We start from the raw sequence: 22,995 nt of genomic DNA, 5'->3' as shown, positions 1-22,995 counted from the left end.
TGCTAACAACTGAAACTAACATTCAGTCTACTGATATAAATGAAACCCTGAAAGAACAGTGCAAGAGGGTCATTTGTAGGCACCTCGGTTCCCAGTTTTCTGGCAAGTCTCTATCTGCATTAATGATTCACAATTGTTAATTCCTTGGCCCTCTCAGCCTTAGCATCCCTTAGGACTTTTACATTTTCACATCTCAAGAGCTCTGTGTTTACATACATTGCTACTCCTCAACTGCAGGAACCATTGGAAGAGATTCGGTTGTGAAGGAGCTGCAATGTTTTTGGAAGTTATAACCCTTCTGCTGAGAAGTGAGACTTTATCAGATGGCTTCTCCTGAGCCATTCAGGAGAAGCAAATGTGCTTTTCTTGCTGAAAGAAGATGAATCCAACTATGCAGAAGAGAAACAAAGAGTCACTGGGCAGAATTCCTATAGTTACTGGCTGTTCTGTACCTTCAGCTTTTCAGTACTTGGGACTTGCAGTTACCTGAACAGCAGTGCGTTCTGTCCCAGCAAGCTGGGCTGATGGAAGGAACACATTCTTTTAGGTTCCCACACAAAGACAATTCTTAAGATTTGATTGGGTGCCGATGAGAAAAGCGTCACACGGTGTAACAGATGTGCCCCTTCAGAACCAGAGCAGGAAAAAGCGAGGCCGTGTATCAAGCCCTGTGGTACCTGACTGGAAGACGTATCTGGCCAAGCCCTGCATCAGCTCTGCTGGCCACGTGGGCGGCGCCGACTCCCCTGTTTCTCTCTTCAGTCGAAATGTCAGCTCAAATCCGAAACCACTTGGTCCGTCTGTTCCCGTAAACCTGGAGGGAACGAAAAGAAAAAGTCACAACATACTTCTTGTAACCAGAGCAGGCTTTAAGCTTAGGACCGTGGAAAAAGGATGAGTGTTCTCCTCATAGAAAAGATAAATTTAGAACTTCTCTTTCAGCCTACTTTGGCTCAAATGGCATAACATGGTTAGATTGGCTAATGCAATACAATTTCAAAGATAACTATCAGAGTAGTGTTTTCAGTTAGAATAATGCAGCCTTGGAACCATGACTTCTTTCCTGGGACTGGTGGGATTTTCAGCAACCTGAATTTGTTTTTGAAACATCATTGTAAGTTTTGCACTGATAGCTAAATGGGAACACCGAAGAAAGTGCATAATAGAAAATAATGTTATTCCACCCTTGTGAATTCAAATTTCTATGCATTGAGAAGTGGCATGCAACTGAAGTACTGGGTAGAAGGTTTCTGGGTTGAAACAGCTGAACATTCTGATGAACAACACACAATTTCTATGTTGCAGATGGTCAGTAGGGGAGGGAGAAACAAGGAGATGCAGGCAGAAAGTTAATAACCTCTCCCACAATGCACTAATTCCTAAATCCCCAGCAGCTAAAAAATGCCACATTTGCCTGTGGAAAATAAGAAACCTCATGGAGAAATATATAAGCTTGCAAACTTGAAAGCAAGTTGGGAACATTTATGTGATTCCTACCACTGTCATTTCATCCCTTGCTCATTTGCTGTAACTGTTCCACAAAGGCAGAGGAAAGAAGGAAGGATTTACACTGAGCATAAAGACATCTTACAGAAGCTTTCATAAACTAGTATCATTCTGCAAGTTCAAATCTCCAACACCTGCAGCCACTGGCAAATTCTCTGGAGAAAGTTTGCAAATGTCTTGGATGCTCGTACCTTGCTGGCACATATGAAAGACACGATGCATAAAGGTTTAATAACACTGTACTACTTCTAAAAGCAGACAAACAGAGCAGTCTGGAAAGTAACAAAAGCACTTTCCATTTGAAAAACACAGCTCACCAGCAGTGCAGTGACCAGCTGCAAGCGTTGGAAGGACTGTTCCAGTAATACGGGTTTGAAGCAGAAATGATTTATAATGACAAGGACGAGTCTTAAAACTGATCAGACTTAAGCATCGATGCAAATCCACCATGCAAAGTAACTGAGGATTCTCCAAGGAAAGTGTGATTGTAGTTGACTATCAAATGTAGTAATAAAAGTAGCTGAGAAACACACCCTAGGACAGAACTAGACTATGGGACAGCCCAAAATGGTAACAACAGTAATTACAATTACAATGCATCTCAGATGATCTGAGATAGAGCATATGCAGGAAGGAAACCTCAAAATTAGTATTTTTTATCTGCATGTGGCCCCAGGTACAAAACCTGAAAGCTGCAACACAGCATTAAGTTTCTGTGCTAAGAGATCTGAATATTCCACATAGTTTGCTTTATGCTGAACCCTCCTGTTTTGAGTGAAAGCTTCTTTTTTTTTTAAATGCTAAGGAAAAAAAATTTGGAAAAAAAAATCTGTGATTGAACACAATGAAGTATTGAAAGTCATTCTGACATCTGCAATAGAGGAGTAAACAATATAGCAAATATTAGTATAACAATACACAAGCAGGCCCATTTTTATTTCTCTCAACATTATCCTCAACAAAGAATTCGAGAATTAATACTACAGAAGCAAATTCTCTATGAACAGGGCAGAAAACCCATTTCAGAATGCTCAGCTGGTACATATAAAACCTCTTTTAGGAAAGAAATACACCTTTAAGCAACAATCATTACATTTGGTTCTCAAACAAAGCAAGAGATTATTGAGTAACCAGCCATCCAGGAATCTGGATGTGCAGTGAATCCTGTGTCCTGCAATCATGGAGGTCTACCAAACAGACTGATACAGTACAGTGACAGCCTCACCAATGCAAAGCTGTACTTTGTACATCCAAGCACCCCTCTAGTATTTTATTAGTTTCACATATCAGTTAGCAAAGGAAAAATACAAATATTTCTTAAAGGGAGAAACAAAAATGCTTCAAAGTGGATAATTTTCAAGGATTGATTCCAGGAAAAACCAGAAACTGAAACACATTATGAATGGGTCAATTTTAAGAAAGATCAAAGTCAACAAAAAGCCTTCAAGCAGATCTTTCACAGTTAAATTTTTTGGAAAGTAAGATGGCTCCCTATTGAATTTCCTCCTTTCAAGGCATGTTCTGAAACAACACAGCTTTACTTCTAATATGCAATGAGCTAGAGTTTAGTGGGCTTTTTTTTTAACTTCTTGGATCTCTGCTTCTCAAAAGTAACTGTTAAAAGGAAGACCAAGCATGCTCTATATTGATCCCTATGAAAGTTACTGATTAACAGAAGTGTTCAGGTGAGAATCCATCAAAGCAACATTTAGGAGAACATTGCTCCTCAGCAACATACCAGTAGTCACAAAGCAGTAAAACTGACAGGCAACGTCACTTACATTGATTTGTTCATATAGTAGTGAAAGTCTCTAAAACAGAGAACTACTAAATAGAATAAAAGATAAGGAAACAAGCACTAAGTTACTTCTGTTCTAAGATTTTAAAAAATTCCTGAAGAATCCATATGTATCTTCCAAAGAAAACTCAGAATATACAGCAGCATCAGTATACAATGCTTATAATTTTCAAATTCTTAAATTACCAGTTAAATATTAGAAAAATCCTATTTGCACATAAGATTTAAAGATTAGATTTAAAATGTTTTTGAATAGTTAATCGTCACAGTTTGCTGAAAATACACAGCTTTGTTACAGGGAAAATTTGAATGCATGCAATTCACTTGCTCTATGCAGCTGTTCTGAAGTAACAGTCTATAAAGTAAAAGTCTTTGATCTGTTTAATTTTAGGTTAGTAATCTGGTTTTGAGGAAATTGTGACACATGGCTTTAAAAACTTGTGATTATTTTGGTAACTTTTTGTGTCTAATTTAGACGAGTCTTTCAGAGGAGGAAATATTAATATTCAGAATGTAATTAGGACAGTAATTTTCAGCTAGTATTTTTTCCAAACCTTTTGCTTTTATCCTCCAAAAAGGTCTTGTATTTGACAGTAAATTGAATGTAGTTTCAACAGCTGCCATGACATTTCTGTCACTGAACAATGGACCATAATCCAGGATCAGAGCTCCTGGCCGAGGTTAGGAGGATGCACCTGAGAATGGAGGCAGACACCAGCTTCAGGAGCTACACAAACCTGGTAACCTTGCCACAGGCTTCTGACCCTTGGTCTAATGAAAATCACCGAGAAGTATCCAGTAGCCAAGTTATGCAGCTTGGCTTCTCTTATGGAAGTCCTTTTCACTCGGATGCAAGTGCTTACACTAGCCCTAACTCCAAAATTTGCCAGTGTAAGGATGCATCAGTCTCCTGGTGGAGAGGCAAGTAGTAGGCACAGCCATCAAATGCATGGGAAATGATTTTGCCCAGTTAGAAGCCCAAGATCTCCAGATACATGTGCCAATGGAAGACAGAGCAAATGGCTTATTATCCTTCACAAGGACAAAGAGGCTCCTCCCTCATATTCCATGTGGAAACACTGGAATCTCATGGCAGCCTCCTCCTTGCAGAGTATGCTGCTTGAGAATTATCTTAGGGGGATGACAAGGAACTGGACAAAAAAAGGACCACACCTTGCAGGCTTGTATGTGTTCGAACTCGTGCTTCTTCCCACAAGTTCCAAATTTCCCTCAAACTCCCCTCAAACTTCCAGAGAAGTCAACTACCTTCAGCCAGCCAAAGCGAAAGAACAAGCTAAAAAAAACAAACAAGAATTCCAGAAGAGAAAGACCAAACAAGCCTCATTTCCACAAAAAACTGAGTAGAGAGGTAAGGATAACCCATAGATGGAAGAAGTCCTGCTAAAGCACATGGAAGCTGTTACCTCTTCCTCCACTGACCTTCCCAAGTTCACTGCTACCTGTACCTGTTCTAACTTGCTCCCTTCCACAGCCAGCAAAGTGTCCACAGCAGGTCAGTCTAACCCCAACTCCTGTGTCAGCTGCAGAGGCAACACACTTTGATTACACACTTTGTGAGGTACAGCAGCAAGATTCTGGAATTATTTTGGGTTGGTTTCTCTGCAAGCTAGGGAGACGAGGGTGGGATTTTTTGGTCACAGTTAGGTTGTTTGTTTTTTTTTGTTGTTGTTGTTTTGGTGGGGTGGTGGTTTTCTTTGTTTGTTTTTGTGTTTTTGTTTGTTTGTTTAATCTGAAGGTAACTGATTCAGACTAAAGCCAATTTAGATCAAAGGCTTTGGAGCTCAGTTCAGCATCTCAACACTGAAGTGCTTTGCAGGTCATTTCTTCAGCAAAACTATTACAACGTAGCAGTCCAAAAGCGCCTCAGTTTTACAGCAAGATGATGATCTGAGGGCGTGCAGGAAGGAAACCTCAAAATTAGTACTTTGTATCTGTGCGTGGCCCCAGCTTCACAAGCTGAAACACAGCTTTAACTTTCTGTACTAACAGATTTGAATATTTCAAATAGTTTTACGTCTTGGTTCTGGTAAACCCTGCAGTTTTGAGTGAAAGTTTCCTGTAAACACTTCTAAAATGCTAAGAAGGAAAAAAAAAATAAATCCATATATTGCCCCAAGACTAAAGATGCTAACTATAAAGAGTCAGCATGGGTCATATTGTGCCCACCACTGCTTTGCCCCCTCCAACACAAGGACACATCACCTTTATAGGCAACCCAATTGCAAAGCAACCAGCTAAGTTTTCACAAAAATAAACACTGATGGAGAAATTCTTGGCTTGCTGCATGGCCACTGGCACATATCAGATAGTTTTATATTATGACTACAGCGGTAATGGAAGGCTCTGGTATCTGCCAAGTCAAATCCAACCCTATATTTAATATTAAAACCTTATTTTGTCGCATGAACAAAAATAAACCTTTTGAAAGCCAAGGTCATATATTACATGCCATTCTTTGGGTTAAAACTCCCTTTATCTGTTCAGCAAATCAGCTCAGCAGAACAAACCACGCTACAACACTGCTCATACGCTGGAGGAGTCTGGCTTGTTCCTTTAATGAGGTAAGAGTTTCACTGATCATGATATTTAGTTCCAGCAAAAGAATCCAAAGAAATAGAGGCCCCTTTATTTACAGAGCCGTGCAGCCGGGCCCCCCGAGCCCCCCGCCACCCTGTGCTCTGCCAGGCCTCTCCTGAAGCCACACACAGAGAACTGAAAAGCTGCTCCCCTCTGCAGCAGAGTACCCAGGGTGTTTTTCACATCAAATAACCCAGCTTAAGAGGATCAAAAGCCAAAGTAGCCCTTTGCTTTAAAAGCAGCTCTGAAAACCAGGGGCTTTTCAGTTTAAATCAAAGCTATTTGCCAAAGCATTTTCATTCTCACTTCTGCAAGGAAGGAGAGAAGGTTTTCCTCACTGCAGTGCAAATGGCTGTATTTCTGCAATTCTGTTTTTGAAAGCTACACAGCTCTGGACAAGGAACAGAGTGTACTAGATGTTTATTTTTTTGAGAGTTTAAGAGTACGTGTATATAAATATATTAGGTGAACCCATCCCGAAAATGGGAGTTTAGGTAGGGAAATGCTGGCCCTTCACTGTGATTATTTCAGCCAGGGAACAACAAGAAAGCCCTTTCAGGGTGTTTGGGGATGGTTAGGACTGCACTTTCAGAAGTCTTAGCTGCACTCCCAGCGGTTCCAGGGAGATAAGCCAGGTCTCTTCTGGGAAGTGAGGGGAGTCTCACAGTACTCTGGACTGACTTGTCCCAGCTTCAGTTTTCAGCTCCATCACCACTACTTTCGTGAAGCCACTTAAGATGCCTTTTGCTTCAACTCCCTAATTGCATGTCCCTATATCTTCTACAGAGACAAAGCTCTGCTGCTGGTGAGCTGCTCCAATACCATTTTGAAGGCTGCAGAAATCACTACATGCTGTAGTATCACTACATTCCTAAGCCTGATATCAGGAAGAGCTGCTGTTATTTCCATCAAGTAAGCAGTTTTAATTCTACCCCCAATACACATCCCACCCCCCATAAAAACCCCAACACAGCAATTGCCAATCCACAGCTTTCAGTACTCCAGACCAGCCTATTAGGACCTTTTAGAAGTTTGAGACACTGGTCAAACCAAGCTGAGGGGTAGTATCCACCACTCTGCTTGACAACACCAAAGCACTTCAGAGCCCAACCCTCAATAGTGTAAGACTGCAGAGCCAGTACCCATCCCAGATTTTTCTATTAGCTAGCAAAGAGACTACTATTAGCAACACAGAGGACTGGCATAACAAAAAGCATCAGGGTACCCACTGACTGACTTCACAGGTCCTCGCTGAGAGAAATCAAGAGAATCACTTCCCTTTCACTGCCCACATCTGCTTACAAACAAGCAACACAAAGGGTGACCTCCTCTTTAAAACCCAAGAAGAAGCCTCCAGCAGGCTGTTACAGCCCCTGAGCCAAATACTTTAGTTTTTCCATCTCCTAGGAAGGACATCGGGCAAGAGCTGTTGTGCCCTGAACAAGATTATGCACAGTCGGTCTTCAGAATTCAAGCTCCAGGTGCATTACACAATATCTACCCACTATGAGCTAATGACTCTCAGATTCCAGAGCTTCAGAGGGAAAAAAAAATAGAGGGGACTCTACCTAGCGCTTCCAGCATCTTGCCTAACAGGAAACAGTTGTTTTTAGTGCAGCTGTCAAACAGTATAAAACTCTCATCCGAGAACCCCCACGGCAAGCTGGGAGGCTCCTGTGAAGCAATTTCATAAGAAAACAGTCACAGCAGCCCCCTTACATAAAAGATTTAAAAAGTATCCAGAAAAGTTATTTCAATCAAAACCTACCTGCTTACTCACATATTCTCCTGGATTGCTTCCTGGTATTCAAAAAAGCATCACTTCACATAAAGACATTTGAGAGAAGCAGGGGTGGTTATCTGGATGTCAGATGGTTATCTCTTCACAGTGCTCAACAGGAAATTCCATGAGCTCTTGCCACCCCAAACTTGCGCACACGATCTTACTGGGCTCCTTTCTAGCTCGATTTAAGAAAAATCAAGCATAAGCAGGGCAAATACAACTATAATAGGAACCCATGTTCAAAGATTTCTCTTCGTATAAAATCAAGGTTAGAAAGCAAGTGACATAGTGCTCAGAGATGTCAGTCCATGGCAGCTGTTGCTTAGAGCTTTCTCTTGCAGTACCTCATATCAAATGTGTAAGCCATCAACCAAATGGAAAACTCTTCTAGAAACAGCAAGTTAAATTGTTTTTAGAGATTTATTCCAACATCTAAATCCAAACATATGCAGAGGCACTCACTCTGCAGTTATTTGGTGATGGGTTTCTCAGCTTTCTGAAATGCTCATCTAGGATCCACTTAGAAAGCTTACCTTGAGATCAATCTGAGTAAAATTTGTGAATTGATTTGTGCTGGCCAGTATGAAAATAGAGCTGTGATTCACTGACCTACCATTCAGAGAGTGAAGGGCTATTACAAGGCAGAGGGGAAGAGGAGACAAGTTACAGTTTCACTCACATATACACAACACAGATTTCAAAGATTTTACTATTCAGCTTCTTCAAAACTCATCTGGTGACAATCTTGCCCCTGAAGCCTGCAGACTCACAGTTTAGATTTTGTTTTTACAAAATCATTTCTGTAAATAACAAATGTTGACACGACAGATGAATTGATTTTTCCTCTAAACCTTAGAGGAAAAGTTAACTACAGAGTCAAGTTAACCTTATTCCTAACTCTGTAGACATAACTGTCTTAGGTAATGTCACTAGATAGTGATCAAACTCTGGAATAGGATCCAGGGATGCAATCCAGGGAAGTCAACCCTCTGAGAAAGCATCAGTTAGAAACTTTCAGAGGTCCCTTCCAACCCAAGTGATCCTATGAAGCATCACAGCCAAGAACACAGGGATGAACTTTTACTACTGGTACCCTGTATCCAGAACTGAGCTGGCAGGACCCACAGCTGGTAATTCTCAAACACTTAAGTTAAACTCGTTTTGAGAGCAATGGTTACTGTATTCAGCTTCTGCCCAGCTACATGGGAAACAGCTCCTGAACTACACTGTCTTCAGCCTAGGATGTTAAAGTAAACCACCATCAGTTTTCTGGTCACTTTAATGTGTTGGGCTGCAAGTTAAGGCAGTTTAGGGGTTGCTTCTTTGAGGTTGCTGCTTGCTGTCCCTGTCATGAAAGTAGTAGCATTTGGAAGGAGGACAGGATCATGTTTAGTTGTTGGAGGTTAATTCCTTTGAGCTCTAGAGGCTTGGAAGCATTATTGTCTCACTGGAGAGTGCCAACACACAGTCACACACATAGGGGTAGTGCAGGTAGACCAAGAAGAAAAGGCTGCAAAGGCCCTACTGGTGCCAAAAGGATCAATCTGCTTCATTACTAAGTCAGGAAACTTCAGATGACTCTTAAAGTGCTAAAACAGTACCCACACAAGCTAAGTCTGAATCTCTTGTCTGCTACAAAGTTCTCATCCTCCTCAACAAGTTACTCAGGAATTTGATTTTCAGATGTAAATAATGATACTTCCTTGCTTCAAAGAGCAATGTGACACACTCACCATATAGGAAATGCTTATATACTCCATTTATCAAGGTCACAAAAACTGGGAAATTAACTCCACATTCTGCACAGCATGGACAAATGAACAAGGGAAATAACTAAAACAACAAAATATGAAACAGGAGGTTGCATGGGATGTGTCACTCCCCACTCCAGCAAAAGATGTTCACATGAGGGCAGTTTACATTTTATTTTCTTGATTTTATGGTGCATGGATGAGCTATACCAGTAGGTGATGGTTTACTCTCCCATTACAGTCATAGCTAAACTGAGAAGATCAAACCATTTCACCCTCATGATTACCAAAATAACTTACTAAAAATAAATAAATCTATGTGAAATTAAGTAACTAGAGTACTGATCATGTGTTTCAGCTCAAGGGCTCACACATTTCTCCACAGAGCCACCAATATGGCTTCCCACCTCATGGCCAGCAGAACCAGTCCCAACCCAGCCCAAGTGTCCCTGAGAGCAGTTTCTAAACCACCACAACCAGCACCACAAGTGAGGCTGTGCTTCTTGGTAAAGAAAGTGCAAACAGTCTCACTGCAATGGTCTGGGGAAGTTCCAGCAGAGCTGCATCATCTTAATGCCCACTGAAAGGATCTGGAAAGAAAAAGCTAGGAGTACAATAAGGATTTACTATTGCATTCACAGAACAAGGGCCAGGGCACCAGTGAAATACAAAACTTATAAAGATCTGTACTTTAACATTTTACTTAAGCTCTCTATGCTGCACCTCAGAACTACTCATCCTTCATTTCTACATGGCCCAGCAGAACAGTGCTCACGTTTGGCCTGAGCTGAAGGTGATTCTGCAAACAAAGCACACAGTCACTGCACGACACAGTGCACTAGGGAACATAACCTTTCATCTGCACATGGATCTTGTTTCATATAGGAACTGAATCCTCAGCTCTGATACACAGGGAATGGTAATGCACCTCCACAACTTCACCTAAGGGCTCAGCTGCAACCTCACCAGGCAAGAGAACATAAGCAAAGGGCCAGTTTGAGCCTGTGTGGCTGGGAAGGACGGCATTGCTGTGCTTGGTGAGCAGCTGGGAGAAGGGCACCAACTTTCCTTGCAGTGTCTGCTGGCTCCTTCCTAGCTCCTGCTGTGGAAAGTTCTGCAGCTGCCGGGAGGAACCATTCGCATAACAAAAGCGGCTTTCAAAAGCAGTATGGGAGAGTGGGAAGAATAAGAGAAAAACCCAAAGCCAGAAACTACAGTGACAGATAGAGTTATTTTTTTTCAGCATTGCCTAAAGGTCTCAAGTGAGGATCAGGGCTCCATTATGTTACATAGAATATAAACACTGGTGTCACCCATTACTTTCCTGCTGGCTAAAGAACATGTTAAGAAAAATCGCACAAGAAAAAACTTTAGCATACCCTTGAGTACATTTTTAGAACTCGCATATAATTCATTCTCCACTGCGCAATAAATGAGTTTGAGGCATAAAAGGTATTTAGGAGCTTTAGAAGCCTGAAATCCAACAGATTTTAAGGAGGCTGTGGGCACAAGTACTGTTGATGAAAACCTGGCAATGTGTGCCTGCAGCCCAGAAAGTCAGTTATGCCCTGGGTTGCACCACAGGAAGTGTGGCCAGCAGGTCGAGGGAGGTGATTCTGCCCCTCTGCTCTTACAAGATCCCAGCTGGAGTGCTGCTCTGGGTCTCCCATCATAAGAGGAAAATGAACTTGTTGGAGTGAGTCCTGAGGAGGGCCATGAAGATGCTCAGAGGGCTGGAAACATGCTGAGAGAGTTGGACCTGCTCAGCCTGGAGAAAAGGCTCCAGGGAGACCTTAGAGCACCTTCCTAAAGGGGCTAAAAGAGAACTGGGGAGGGACTTTTGACAGGGGCATATAGTGACGTGACAAGAGGGAATGGCTTTAAACTGATAGAGGGTAAGTTTAGATTAGATATTAGGAGGAAATTATTTACTGTGAGGCTGGTGAGGCACTGACACAGGTTGCCCAGTGAAGCTGTGGTTGTCCTGTCCCTGGAATTGTTCAAGGCCAGGTTGGATAGGACTTTGAGGAACCTGGTCTAGTGGAAGGTGTCCCTGCCCATGGCAGAGGAGTTGGAACTAGATGATCTTTTAAGGTCCCTTCCAACCCAAACCATTCTATGAATTTCTGATCTTGATGGATCTGGAATTTAATCCCTGATCTTTCACTTCATTAGCTATAGAAATCAAGACAATACTGCCTTACCTGAGGAGCTGTTACATAGTCTCATTTCATTGCAAAGGGTACACTCAAAAATATACTGATGAGCACCATGAGAGATCTTAATCAATTAAACAGGCAATGAAAGGCCCTTGGAGCTTGTGCTGTAATTGCAGGGAAAAGAAAGCATCAGATTGCTGGTTAAAGACTCCCAAAAGGGAAACACAAGACAGCTGCGATGAAAAGTCTACTCTAGATACTTTTTTTAATCGGCCTTTAAATGTTAAGCTTCTCCTGTAAGACTATCTTTCCTTTAAAGCATTTGAAACTTCCAGAGGTAGGCTGATATTTTTGTTCTATAGAAATAAACACTTGGCTTGTGAACATTACACAAACTCCACTTGTTGTAAGACAAAATCCAAAAGGATAAAATAGGTCTTTGCATCTTAAAAATCAAACAAAAGAGGAAAGAAATCATCATTCCCCACCTTTCTTTCAGTGGCTCCAGGCTTACCCCTAAAGATTCTAATAGTGGCAGAACAGTGTTGCCTCTCAGCCAAACCACTTCAGTTATGGAAACTGCAAAATAGCTCAGCTTGCCTTTCAAACAGGAATAAAGTTGGGAGAGAGATGTCAGGTTACAGCATATTTCAGTACTGCTTTTTAGTGCAGTAAGCAGAAACACGCTCCTCACGTTCCTGACCACTTTAGGAGGAATAACCAGCCCAGTAAAACACAGAGTTCACCGTACAGCTCATCACAGCCACTCTGCTACAGAAAATCCCTCATCTATCTCTGAACACTAAATTCTTTGCTTTTCTGCTTCATGTTACTCTTCTGGGTAAAAAGGAATTCAAGGCCCAGAGACATATTATTTTTGCGTAATAAGGTTATACATATGGATTCAACTTAGCTAGGAAATGTCAACTTAAGGCTTGTCTTCATGAGGAAATTTACTGTAACTAGTCTACCAGTATAATTATATTGCCATAGTTCTACTGGTAAAATTCCCCTGTTGAGCCTTATTCATAACAACAGCTGCCTTTATGGTTTATTTTTGTCGACTATGCCAAAAAGGGCCCCTGCTCCAGAAAGGCCACAACAATTCACAGGGGAGGAGGGGAAGGAGCTGTGCCAGTGCAACTGGAGAGGTAGAAAGGATAACTGTATAGAAATGGCAGTATTTCTATATACTAATGAATTATTTGCTACAAAAAAACCCCAAGCCCTATCAGAAAACTATACTGTACATCAGATATCATTGCAGGTAAGGTATGTGCCAGTTTCATGATGCATTTTACGGTCTTGGTAAAGGCCCCTGAGCCAGACCGTGCTCTGCATCAGTCCCTCCGTGCACATCCTTTTGTTCTCGCCTTGTCCCCAGATGCTGCAGTGCATTTCCCAGAAACCTACTCTTTCCTCCCACTCCAGCAGCCCAGCAACCGCCCAGGGCCCCTTGGACAGAGCACTGACCATCCAAAATAAATGGGTGCTAAAGACCAGCCCCGCTAGTTTACAGTTTACAGGGACCAGGGATATCTGGAAAGCAAAGAGCACTCTTTGCATAAAGGATTTTAAAACAATTGCCCTTCGCTTAGGCAGTGCGAGAATGCTGAGCTAGACAAAACAATGAGCCATCTGTGCACCCTTCCCTCCTTCCCTTGTCTCTATCCTCCGAGCTTAAATCAGAGCTCCCCAAGAATGGCTGGGTCCCCCTTCACCTCCGCCCACCCTGTTTACAGCCTGCAAAAAAAGCCAGTTTTTTGGCCTCTTTTTTTCCTTCCTTTTTGTTCTTAAGAGCCCTTGCAAAATCTTCCTTTAAACCTCAGCCCTTTGTCAGGTGGTATCCCATCTACCCAGCTTTGTCAAGTGATCAAAAAATGCCTCCCACCAGCGATCCATTCCTTGTTTACCAACCCTGGAGGCAGAGTGGCACTCAGGAGCCCTAGTCACCCCTTTGTCCAAGGAAGGGAATACCATCTGAATGGGAGACCACCAAGATTTGCAGCCCTCTTTTGTTAGCCTGGTGTCACTGCCTATTGGGCCTCGATTCAAAATTGAGATGACAGTAGAGAGGCAGCGGAGTTAGGTGATCGCTATGGAGTTTCCAGCTTAGAAGAGAGAAACACCAATAGCTTAAATATCAAATAACATTGGCAACTTTATTACCAATTATTTGTTGCTACCAATTGTAACCATTGTCTCATCAAGTAACATGTACTATTCTAGTACTAGTCCGGAAGGCATGTTCCCACCACTAAATCTGGGTTGAGGAAAAAAAAAAGGGGATTAATAACATTCAGCTCTACCTCTTCAAATATCCACTTTGTTTGTACCCCTATTCCAGGGAGCAAATCGATTAAAAAAGTCAACTATCCTTTGATCTCGCAGCTGGTATGGCCACACAGCTCAAAAATGCTTTTACCTCTATGTCCCACTGAAAAAAAAATAAATCTTTTAATTCTTAATTTTTAGAACATCCTAAACAGATCTTTATCTCATAAAGCAATCTTTCACCAGAAGACCCAATTTTGATCCGCCCCAGTCACTACTCCTCCTGGTAGGCTGAACTTGATGGGAGAGCAGAGTTTGAAAGCTCTCCCACATCATCCAGCACTAACCCAGCTGGGAGGTGAGAGTAAAGAAGCTCCGCCTCAGATCAACTCTCCTTCCATGTGCCAAGATCATAAATGTGGAAGTTCTGCTGGCCAAAAAAAAAAAAAAATAAAAAAATCATCCAGTTTGAGCACTATGTCCCTTCCCCTGCATGGCAGTGAGAGGCTCATCTTACTGGGATGTACAGGCAGATGCAGTACTAAATAGGAAGTGGGGCTTGTCTTCAGTAATGCTCAGCTATAAACCTACTTCCAATTTTTTTCCCCATTTTCTTTGATTGAAAGCAGTCCTTCTTGTAAATGCTAAATGAATTTCCTTCAATGCTTCAAAAAAACATTCCAAATCTAGCACAGTCCAAGCATAGTCTCATCCCACAACCTGTGCAGGCAAACACAGATAGACCTCAGCACGAAGAGCGCTGCTCTCCGTAGGTGGCCCACATCTTTCATTTCATTAAGGGTACTAACTACCGCCAACAAATGACATTTGGAAGCCAAGTGTGCAGTGCCTGGGAGGAGGAAAAAATATTTCCCTTTGGTGACCGTAGCTTCAAGGGAGGTCTGCCTCCAGCAGTCAAACACAAGGCTTAGAGGGTTCTGGTGTATTGCAAAGTCATTCAAGGGACACCCTCAATGGGGCACCTAAACAGGCATAATGCTTGGTTTAACTGGGGTTTTTGGCTAGGAAATAGAGAATTAAACTTTACAAGATCACATTTGTGCATATGCTTCTTTAAAATGTCTCCATAATTTTTGAGCTCATTGGTTAAATCCAATCAGGTCCTTCAAAGGAAGACTTGTCCCCAAAATGTCACATCTCTACGAAGTACGCAAAACCAAACAGCCAGACAGAACAGAAGGATGTACAGGTGCTCACAGTAATCAAGTTTCAGTAGAAGCACAACTGTATTACCAGACACCAGATAACCCACACAGGAGAGGCTTATTTAAAGTACCTTCATTTTGTGAAAAGCTCAGTCTAACTCATTATCTTTATAGGCATGAAAAAATCTAACCACAATCTAGCCATAAAATTAAGTACTTTATTAGAAATTGCTAGCCATAGATAAATTCTATGTATTTTAGACTGAGAATTTTAAAAGTAGAGTGTTAGCTCTCATATATTTTAGCTCTCATAAAGAACCCATATATTTTAGTAAGATTGGAAGTTCCCAAGGGAAAGTGCATAGTTTATAATTTCTTGAAAATATTTGTTACAGGCAAGAATTTTGATAAAACAGAGACGGTTGCTTGCACCCATGAAGAGATGATAAAGGTGAGAAAGAAGACAAAACAGATGAGACAAGACTGGGTTTAGGTCTTGAACCAGGTCCAGAAGGCAGAAAACTGCACCAGAACCAAGGAGCCAAGGGAAAAACAAGTTATTTGAGGGGGGCATGCTGTGGGGGAAAATGGGGTGGGACACGTGAAGTAATCCTTGAATCTGTAATTAGAGAATGGTATAAAGTTATGAAACCTGTGTGATTCCAGATGCACCCTCTGGGATTTTCTCCGATGGACCTGGCACTGCAATAACTGTGTGTGCTTTTTGGCTTTCTATACTCAAAATGAGTCTAGAGAGTTTCTTCTCTGACTTTTCAGCATCAACGAGACAAATCCATTAAAAACCAGATCTTGTCCCCCCATGCAGCTAAACTACTCATTCCAACTCTGATAGATTCTCAAATAAGCTATCATTAAAAGAAAATAGCTTTTTTTGTCACAGAACTCCCTAATTCCATTGCCTCTTCCTTCCCACTCTGCCATGAACCTTCTCCTTCCCTCTGCCTCAGACAAAAGACCAAACAAAAGATAAGCATTACATTTGTGGTCAGTCTTTGATAGACAAACAAAACCTAGGAAGAAAAAGGAAGCCCAGAGTATGGTCCCCATCTGGGACTCTCTCTCCTCCAAGTCCTAACTCTTGCACCTCTTTCCTAAACTGATGCTCACTAATATCCTCATCCATGTTATTCCCTTTAGGTGGGGCAGATGCTCCACCTCCAGCAACTGTATGAAGAAGAAAGATTTCTTCAGTACACTGGCTTAAGTTCAATTCCCCCAGATGAAGCCAAGGCAACACAAAGCAGGAAGTTATGGAGACCCAGAAGAAGCCTTTCAGGGTGACTGTAAACCTCTACAAACAACCCTTCACATCATCAGCATCACAAATTCTGACCCAGGAACAGAACCACTGTTTCCTGATCTTCAGTTTGAGGATATGTCCCCAGCACTCAACCTTATTTCCCTGTTCCATGTGCTGAAGTAGCTACCACACAGCCATCCCTGACACAGCAGGTGTCCTTTAACTTCAGAGCTAATAGGCTAGAAAACAAAACAAGGATGAATAAGGAAGGGTTTACATATCTATGCAATTATTTAAGAAAGTCCTCAGGTTCCTCTGTGTGAAATATGCTTCAACATTACACCTGAAAGCAACTGGAGACCATGAAAAATGGAAGAAAACCTTGACTTTTAAACTATTTTCTTTGAATTCCAGGCTCAACTCCCAAACTGAAGTGATTTGATCTTTAATCTCTCAAGGTAGACATACTGAACTCTAAAAATCTTGTCTGAAATATGGATCCACAACAAACACCACCTCTCTCTAACTTACTGTCTTCCAAAAGGCCCCCTATTTTATCCCATTTTCATGAAAACAAAGAGGGGCAGAGTCAGTCTTCACCATTTCTAAAGCATTCACTGTCACTTTGGAGTTTGGTGTAATATTTCAGCAGTTCTTTAGGCATGTGGTTTATAAATCACTTAGGGACCCATTAAATAGCAAAATTTAAGGCTAAAGGCTGGCAAGCTGAGGGCAGTGAGCTTTTAAATTTATGAAAGGCTACAGAACTAAGAGGCCACTGAAGTGACAGCTGTCAGCACCACTCTGTCCCATATTCATGCAGGTTCAAAGGAGAAGCCAGCACGCACTCAAAAGAAAGAGAGCACTCGTTCCAACTTTCAAGCTATTTTCTAAATACTCTTTTCAAACTCCTTTTATACTCAGAAAAAGCCTTCCAGAAAACATCCACCCCTCTGCAAGCCTTGCATTTGTTACCTGATCCAGTTTTGCGCTCCTTTTTCTTCTACCCGGCTCTAACAAGCATCCTTGCCCTTTTACAAGTTAAGATCATTCAGAGGATCTATACAAGCAAGCAGAACACAAGCTGGACTGGAGATCTTGAAAGGCTCATGCTTACCCTCACCTTTAATAGGGAGGCACCACCCACAGAGACAACACATTATCCCGGCATGCACCGCTCCCTCCTGATCCAAATGGTAAGCAGCACAAATCAAAAGGACCACAGCAAGTTGGAACCTGTTGTCTCAGCGGGTGGTACCCTGCATCTGTAATAGAGATGAAGGCAGCTGTAATCTCTTTGGGTTTATGCAAATGGGATGCTGCACTTCAGCTCCTGGCCAGCCACCATGGAAAAAAACAAAACCAAAAAAACCCCAAACCCCACCACACTTGTCAATCTGAGGATGGTGTAGTAAACATCAAAACACAGCTGATCTGTTTCTTCTTGGGATGTGGGAAGGCCACAAATAAAAATCTTATCTCTTAACCTAGTCATAACTTAAGCTTTGCTTTCTATTGTAGCTCTGAATTACAACCCTGCAATTTTAATACAAATAAGACTATTGAAGGTGTTCAGGAATTCTATCACATCATGGTTTTCATTTTCCATGTACTTCTTTAAATTGTTAACAAAAAGGGTGAGCACTGAAATGCCAGAACAGTTAAGTGAAGATTCAGCCTTGGCCTTAGAGCAAACTGGTGACAGAAGTCAGTCTGATGAAAACGCACATCCCTTCTTAGCTCCCTGGACAACCCTACAAACCCCTGTGTCAGCACAATCCAGGGCTGGAATACATCCTGGCACTGCAGTACCACAGAATGGGTAAGGCTGGAAGAGACCACAGTGGGTCACCTGGTCCAACCTCCTGCTCAAGCAGGGTCATCCTAGAGCACATGGTACAGAACTGCAGCCAGACAGTTCTTGAATATCTCCAGTGAGGGAAACTCCACATCTTCTCTGGGCAATCTGTTCCAGTGCTTGGTCCCCTGCACAGGAAGTTGAATATGAATTCTTCCTCATATTCAGGTGGAACTTCCCAAGCGTCAGTTTCTGCCCATTGCCTCTTGTCCCACTGCTTGGCACCACCGAGAAAAGTCTGGCTCCATCCTCTTGACATCCTCCCTTCAGACACTTAGACAATGATGAGGTCCCCTCTCAGACATTCTTCTCCAGGCTGAACAGGCCCAGCTTTCTCAGCCTTTCCTCATAAGAGAGATGCTCCAGTTCATTAATCATCCACATGGACTCACTCCATGTCTCTCTTGTACTGAGGAGGACAGAACTGAGCACAGCACTTCAGACTGGGACTCACTAGGGCAGAGTAGAGGGACAGGATCACCTCCCTTGACCTGCTGGCAATGCTCTTCCTAATGTACCCCGGGATACCATTGGCCTTCTTGATCACAAGGACACACTGCTGGCTCATGCACAGCTTGTTGTCTACCAGGACCCCCAGGTCCTTCCTGCAGAGCTAAATTCCAACAGGTCAGCCCCCAACCTGTGCTGGTGTCTGGGGTTATTCCTCCCCAGCTGAAGGATCCTGCATTTGCCTTTGTTGAATTTCAGACAGTTCTTCTCTGCCCATCCCTCCAACCTGTTGAGGCCCTTCTGAAGGGCTGCACAGCATTCTGGGGTATTACAGACTCAGAGAATCACAGAATATGCTGACTTGGAAGGAACCCACAAGGATCACTGAGTCCAACTCCTGGCCCTGCACAGGACCATCCATCCCCAAGAGTCACACCATGTGCCCGAGAGTATTATCCAAGCGCTTTTTGAACTCTGTCAGGCTTGGTGCTGTGACCACTTCCCTGGGGAGCCTGTTCCAGTGCCCAGCAACCCTCTGGATGAAGAACCTTTTTCTGATATCCAAGCTAAACCTCCCTGAGGCAACTTCAGGACATTCCCTCAGATCCTGTCACTGGTCACCACAGAGAAGAGATCAGTGTCTGCCCCTCCTGCCAGCTTTGTGTCATAAGTGAACTTGCTGAGGAGGCATCAACCCCTTCAACCAAGTCATTGATGGAGAAATTAAACAATACTGGGCCCAGTACTGAACCTTGGGGGACACCACTAGTGACAGGCCTCCAACTAAACCCTGTGCCACTGATTATGGCCCTCTGGCTGTTCAGCCAGTTTTCAATCCACCTCACTGTTCACTCATCCTGAGTTTGCCTATGAGGATGTTGTGAGAGACAGTGTTGAAAGCCTTGCTGAAGTCAAGGTAGACAATATCCACTGCTCTCCCTTCACCCATCCAGGTAGTTGTTTCATTGTGGAAAGCCAGGTTGGTCAAGCCCAGTTCACCTTTAGTGAATCCATGTTGACTGTTCCTGATCACCTTTTTCTCATCCCTGTAAATAGAGATGGCCTCCAGAATGAGTGGCTCCATCACCTTTCCAGGGATTGATGTGAAGCTGACTGACTCATAGTTCCCTGGGTCCTCCTTCTTGCCCTTTTTGAAAACTGAGGTGACATTTCCTTTATTCCAGTCTTCAGGCACCTCTCCCGACCCCCGCAACCTTCCAAAGACAATCGTGAACGGCCTAGTTATGCTGTCTACCAGCTCTCTCAGCACTCACGGATGCATCCCATCAGGGTCCATGGATTGTGGATATCAAGTTTTCCTTTGTGTTCTATAACTCAATCCTCCTTGACCAAGATAAAGTCTTCCTTCCAACATTCCTTTATCCTGGTCTCCTGGGCCAGAGATTCCTAGAGGCTGGTCTTGTAAGTGAAGACCAATGCAAAGATGGCCTTCAGCAGTAGCTGAAGTGATGTTGCCACTGATGGAGTCAGATTCTGGTTAAGTCTGCTGATGCTGCCTTCCTCAAGCACCTGTTCTCCATGTGGAGCTGTAAAATTAGGTACTTTTTTAGAAATTGTTAGCCACAGAATTTATGTATTTTAGACTAAGCATTTTAGAAGGAGAGTGCTAGCCATAAACCCCATGTATTTTAGTAAGGTTGGAAGTTCGCAAGGGAAAGTGCATAGTTTATAATTTCTTGTGAAAATTCTTTACAGGCAAGAATTTTGACAAAAACAGAGATGGTTGCTTGCACTTGTGAGGAGGCAGATAGAAAGCGAGAAAGATGATAAAACAGGTCCACGGGACTGGGTTTAGGCCTTGAACCAGTTCCAGAAGGCAGGAAGCTGTGCCAGAACCAAGGAGTCAAGAGAAGAACATAGCAAGAAAGACATTAATGCCCGTTATCAGGGGTTGCTTTATGACCTTCGAAGCAATTCAAGGGGGTGGGTGGAAAACGGGCTTGAACAGGTGAGGTAATCCTTGAATCTGTAATTAGAGAGTTGTTTAAAGTTATGAAACCTGTGTGATTCGGGCTGCATACTTTGGGATTTTTTCTGGTGCACCTGGCGCTGAAATAAATGTGTGCGCTTTTTGCCGATGGCCTGGCATCGGAGCACGATCTGCAATTGCCAGCTGAGGCACGGTGCTTTGTGCAGATGCACAGGGATACGTTCCCTACTGCTGGCATTGCTGTGGGTGTTGCTGCTGGCAAGGGGTGCAGAAGGGCACAGGACCCGTCATCTCCTCTCCTGCAATGGAACTGGCCAGATGGTCCCTGCCCGCTGACACGCTGCACACACACCACTGCGGTGCAGAATCTCCTCAGAAAGCAAGAACAGTCTGATAAAAGGCTCTACTTTAACACTGCTGAATAGATTCAAGAAGTTACACATTTGTTTTGATTTGAAAGGAGATAAAAAAAAAAAAGCTAAAAACAGAGTATAACTTGCAAAAACATCCTGGAAGGATTTCTGCTGCCACTCAAGTTGTGCAACATGTTCAACTGGAGAGACTTATTTCCATGCAAGCAGCTTGGCATGAAATCCCACCGAAAGGCCTGTGGTTCCCTAATGCTGTCATGACGTCATGATTTAGGATTTTTAGAGCTATCAACCCAGCACAGCTGGTGTCATGGTTGCAATTATACCATGAAACACTGAGGGGTTTTAAATGAAAAAGGTTTCCCTGTTTGGAATTCTTAGATTTCTTCCATGTTATTCCATGGATTCTTAAAGCCAGACCAGTTCTGTAAGCAGAGCATAGCTGACATTTAAGCAGAGCAGGAAACAGTGCTGCTTTAACTGAAAATAAATCTGTCAACAAGGAGGCACAGGGAGAGCTCCACTTCAGACTTTTCAGGTTCTTATTAAAAAATATAAATTAAAGTCAACATTTTCACATTATTTGCTACATCTGTTTGCTATTCCATTATAAATAAAAATACGGGGGCCTCTAATTCAGTGTTAGTTCACCCAACAAAATCAAAAAGTCCTTTTCATTTAATACTGCATTATAATTGTTCTAGATTGTACTGTATTACCAGAGGAGGCCCACAAGAAATAAGCTATGCATTACCCAAAGTCAAGCTGGACAACTAAAAAGACCTTTGTCAGTGTACTATTCTTCCCTTTCCAAAGGATGAAGGACAGCAAGGTTATGGAAGCATATCCCTATTGTAGGAACCTTGCTGACTGTCACACAAGCAGATCCATCTCTCCAGTCTTTGCAGAGAGAGCTGGGAAACAAAAACCCCCACAAACTCACTCCTATCTCCAGGGGCCAGGGCAGATGAGCAGAGTTCAGTGCCACACCAGCTTTAAAGGAAATATGGTAAAGATTTAAACAACTCCCCTGTCACCCTATGCTCCAGCCAACCATTCTGCAGCATGTTTTACCTGGGACAGTAGAACCCCAAAGCCCTTCAAGCAACAAAGAGACTGATACCCATTTTCTTAAACAAAAGCTTTATTAAATTCCCTATTGGAGAACAAGAGCTTCCTGGGTGCATAGGAAATCCACCACATTCCTGCAGTGTGCACCTAGGTCTGGTCTGGTGAAGTGCAGTTCCCATTGCCATCACATTTCAAGAGTAGTTGGCTAACAGCAATTGCTCTTGGGAGTGAGAATTGCTGGCGAGTGCTCAGCTCCTTTGAAAATCGTCTCTCGGGCAGTCTACAGTGCTCACCTACCTGGTGATAACTTCGGCTTCAGTGTTTAAGAGATGTGTAGGTCTTGACAGGTCTACCACATGCATAATTGTATATTAAGACTTTTGGACACAAGAGCAGAACCCACCCACTTGACAGCACAAGTAGTATTAAGTTTTGTAGCCCCAAGAAGGAGGCCAAATTAAAGGTGACTGCAGACAGCTTAACATCTCAGGGCAAGTGCTCTGGAGCCAGGAAGACTGTTCTGGCCACACAGAGAGAAGGGAAACACATGCATGTACTCAGGGCACAGAGATCACTTTGATGGATCTGAGCAGGCCTGTGCTGAAGAGGTTGCAGCCAATATCCCAAAAGCAGCACAGCAATGATGGCTTACTATTTGCATGCAGTGCCCAGCTGCAGCAGCCTCTGGCAGTGTGGTGCCAAGGGCAGCCAAGGCACACCAGCTCCCTTAAGTTTCTGCCCAGGATCACATCCAGGCAGGGCAGTCGGGGACTTCAGACCTCCCAAAGCATGGCACAGGCTTTCCTCCTGCTTCACTCAGCAAGCCTTGGAAATCACCTGCAGCTTGTGTCTAGAGATGGGAGTTTAATTCCTGTGCCCTGCAACCAGCAAAAGGCATGTCCCACTACCTCAATCCAAATTTCCAGACCAAACCATATGACAGTATGAAGAGTTAGGAGGTCTCATGCCAGGAAGTGATGTAAAGTTGTGACATTCCA

The 22,995-nt window shown here is 42.9% G+C and overlaps 1 protein-coding gene across 1 annotated transcript in view; it reads right to left on the bottom strand.

The window, feature by feature from the left end:
- The window catches only part of SUFU (SUFU negative regulator of hedgehog signaling), a 98,587-nt gene that overhangs the window by 67,977 nt on the left and 7,615 nt on the right, over positions 1 to 22,995 (bottom strand). Inside the window, 1 exon segment of the mRNA XM_018069256.2 lies at positions 678 to 814. Coding sequence (XP_017924745.2) covers positions 678 to 814 — 137 coding nt within the window.

Source organism: Manacus vitellinus, unplaced genomic scaffold (genome assembly GCF_001715985.3).
Source record: "Manacus vitellinus isolate BGI_N305 unplaced genomic scaffold, ASM171598v3 scaffold_15_pilon, whole genome shotgun sequence".
NCBI classification, from domain to species: domain Eukaryota; kingdom Metazoa; phylum Chordata; class Aves; order Passeriformes; family Pipridae; genus Manacus; species Manacus vitellinus.
Note: the sequence above shows the minus strand (reverse complement) of the source record. Positions and strands in the feature narration are given on the sequence as shown.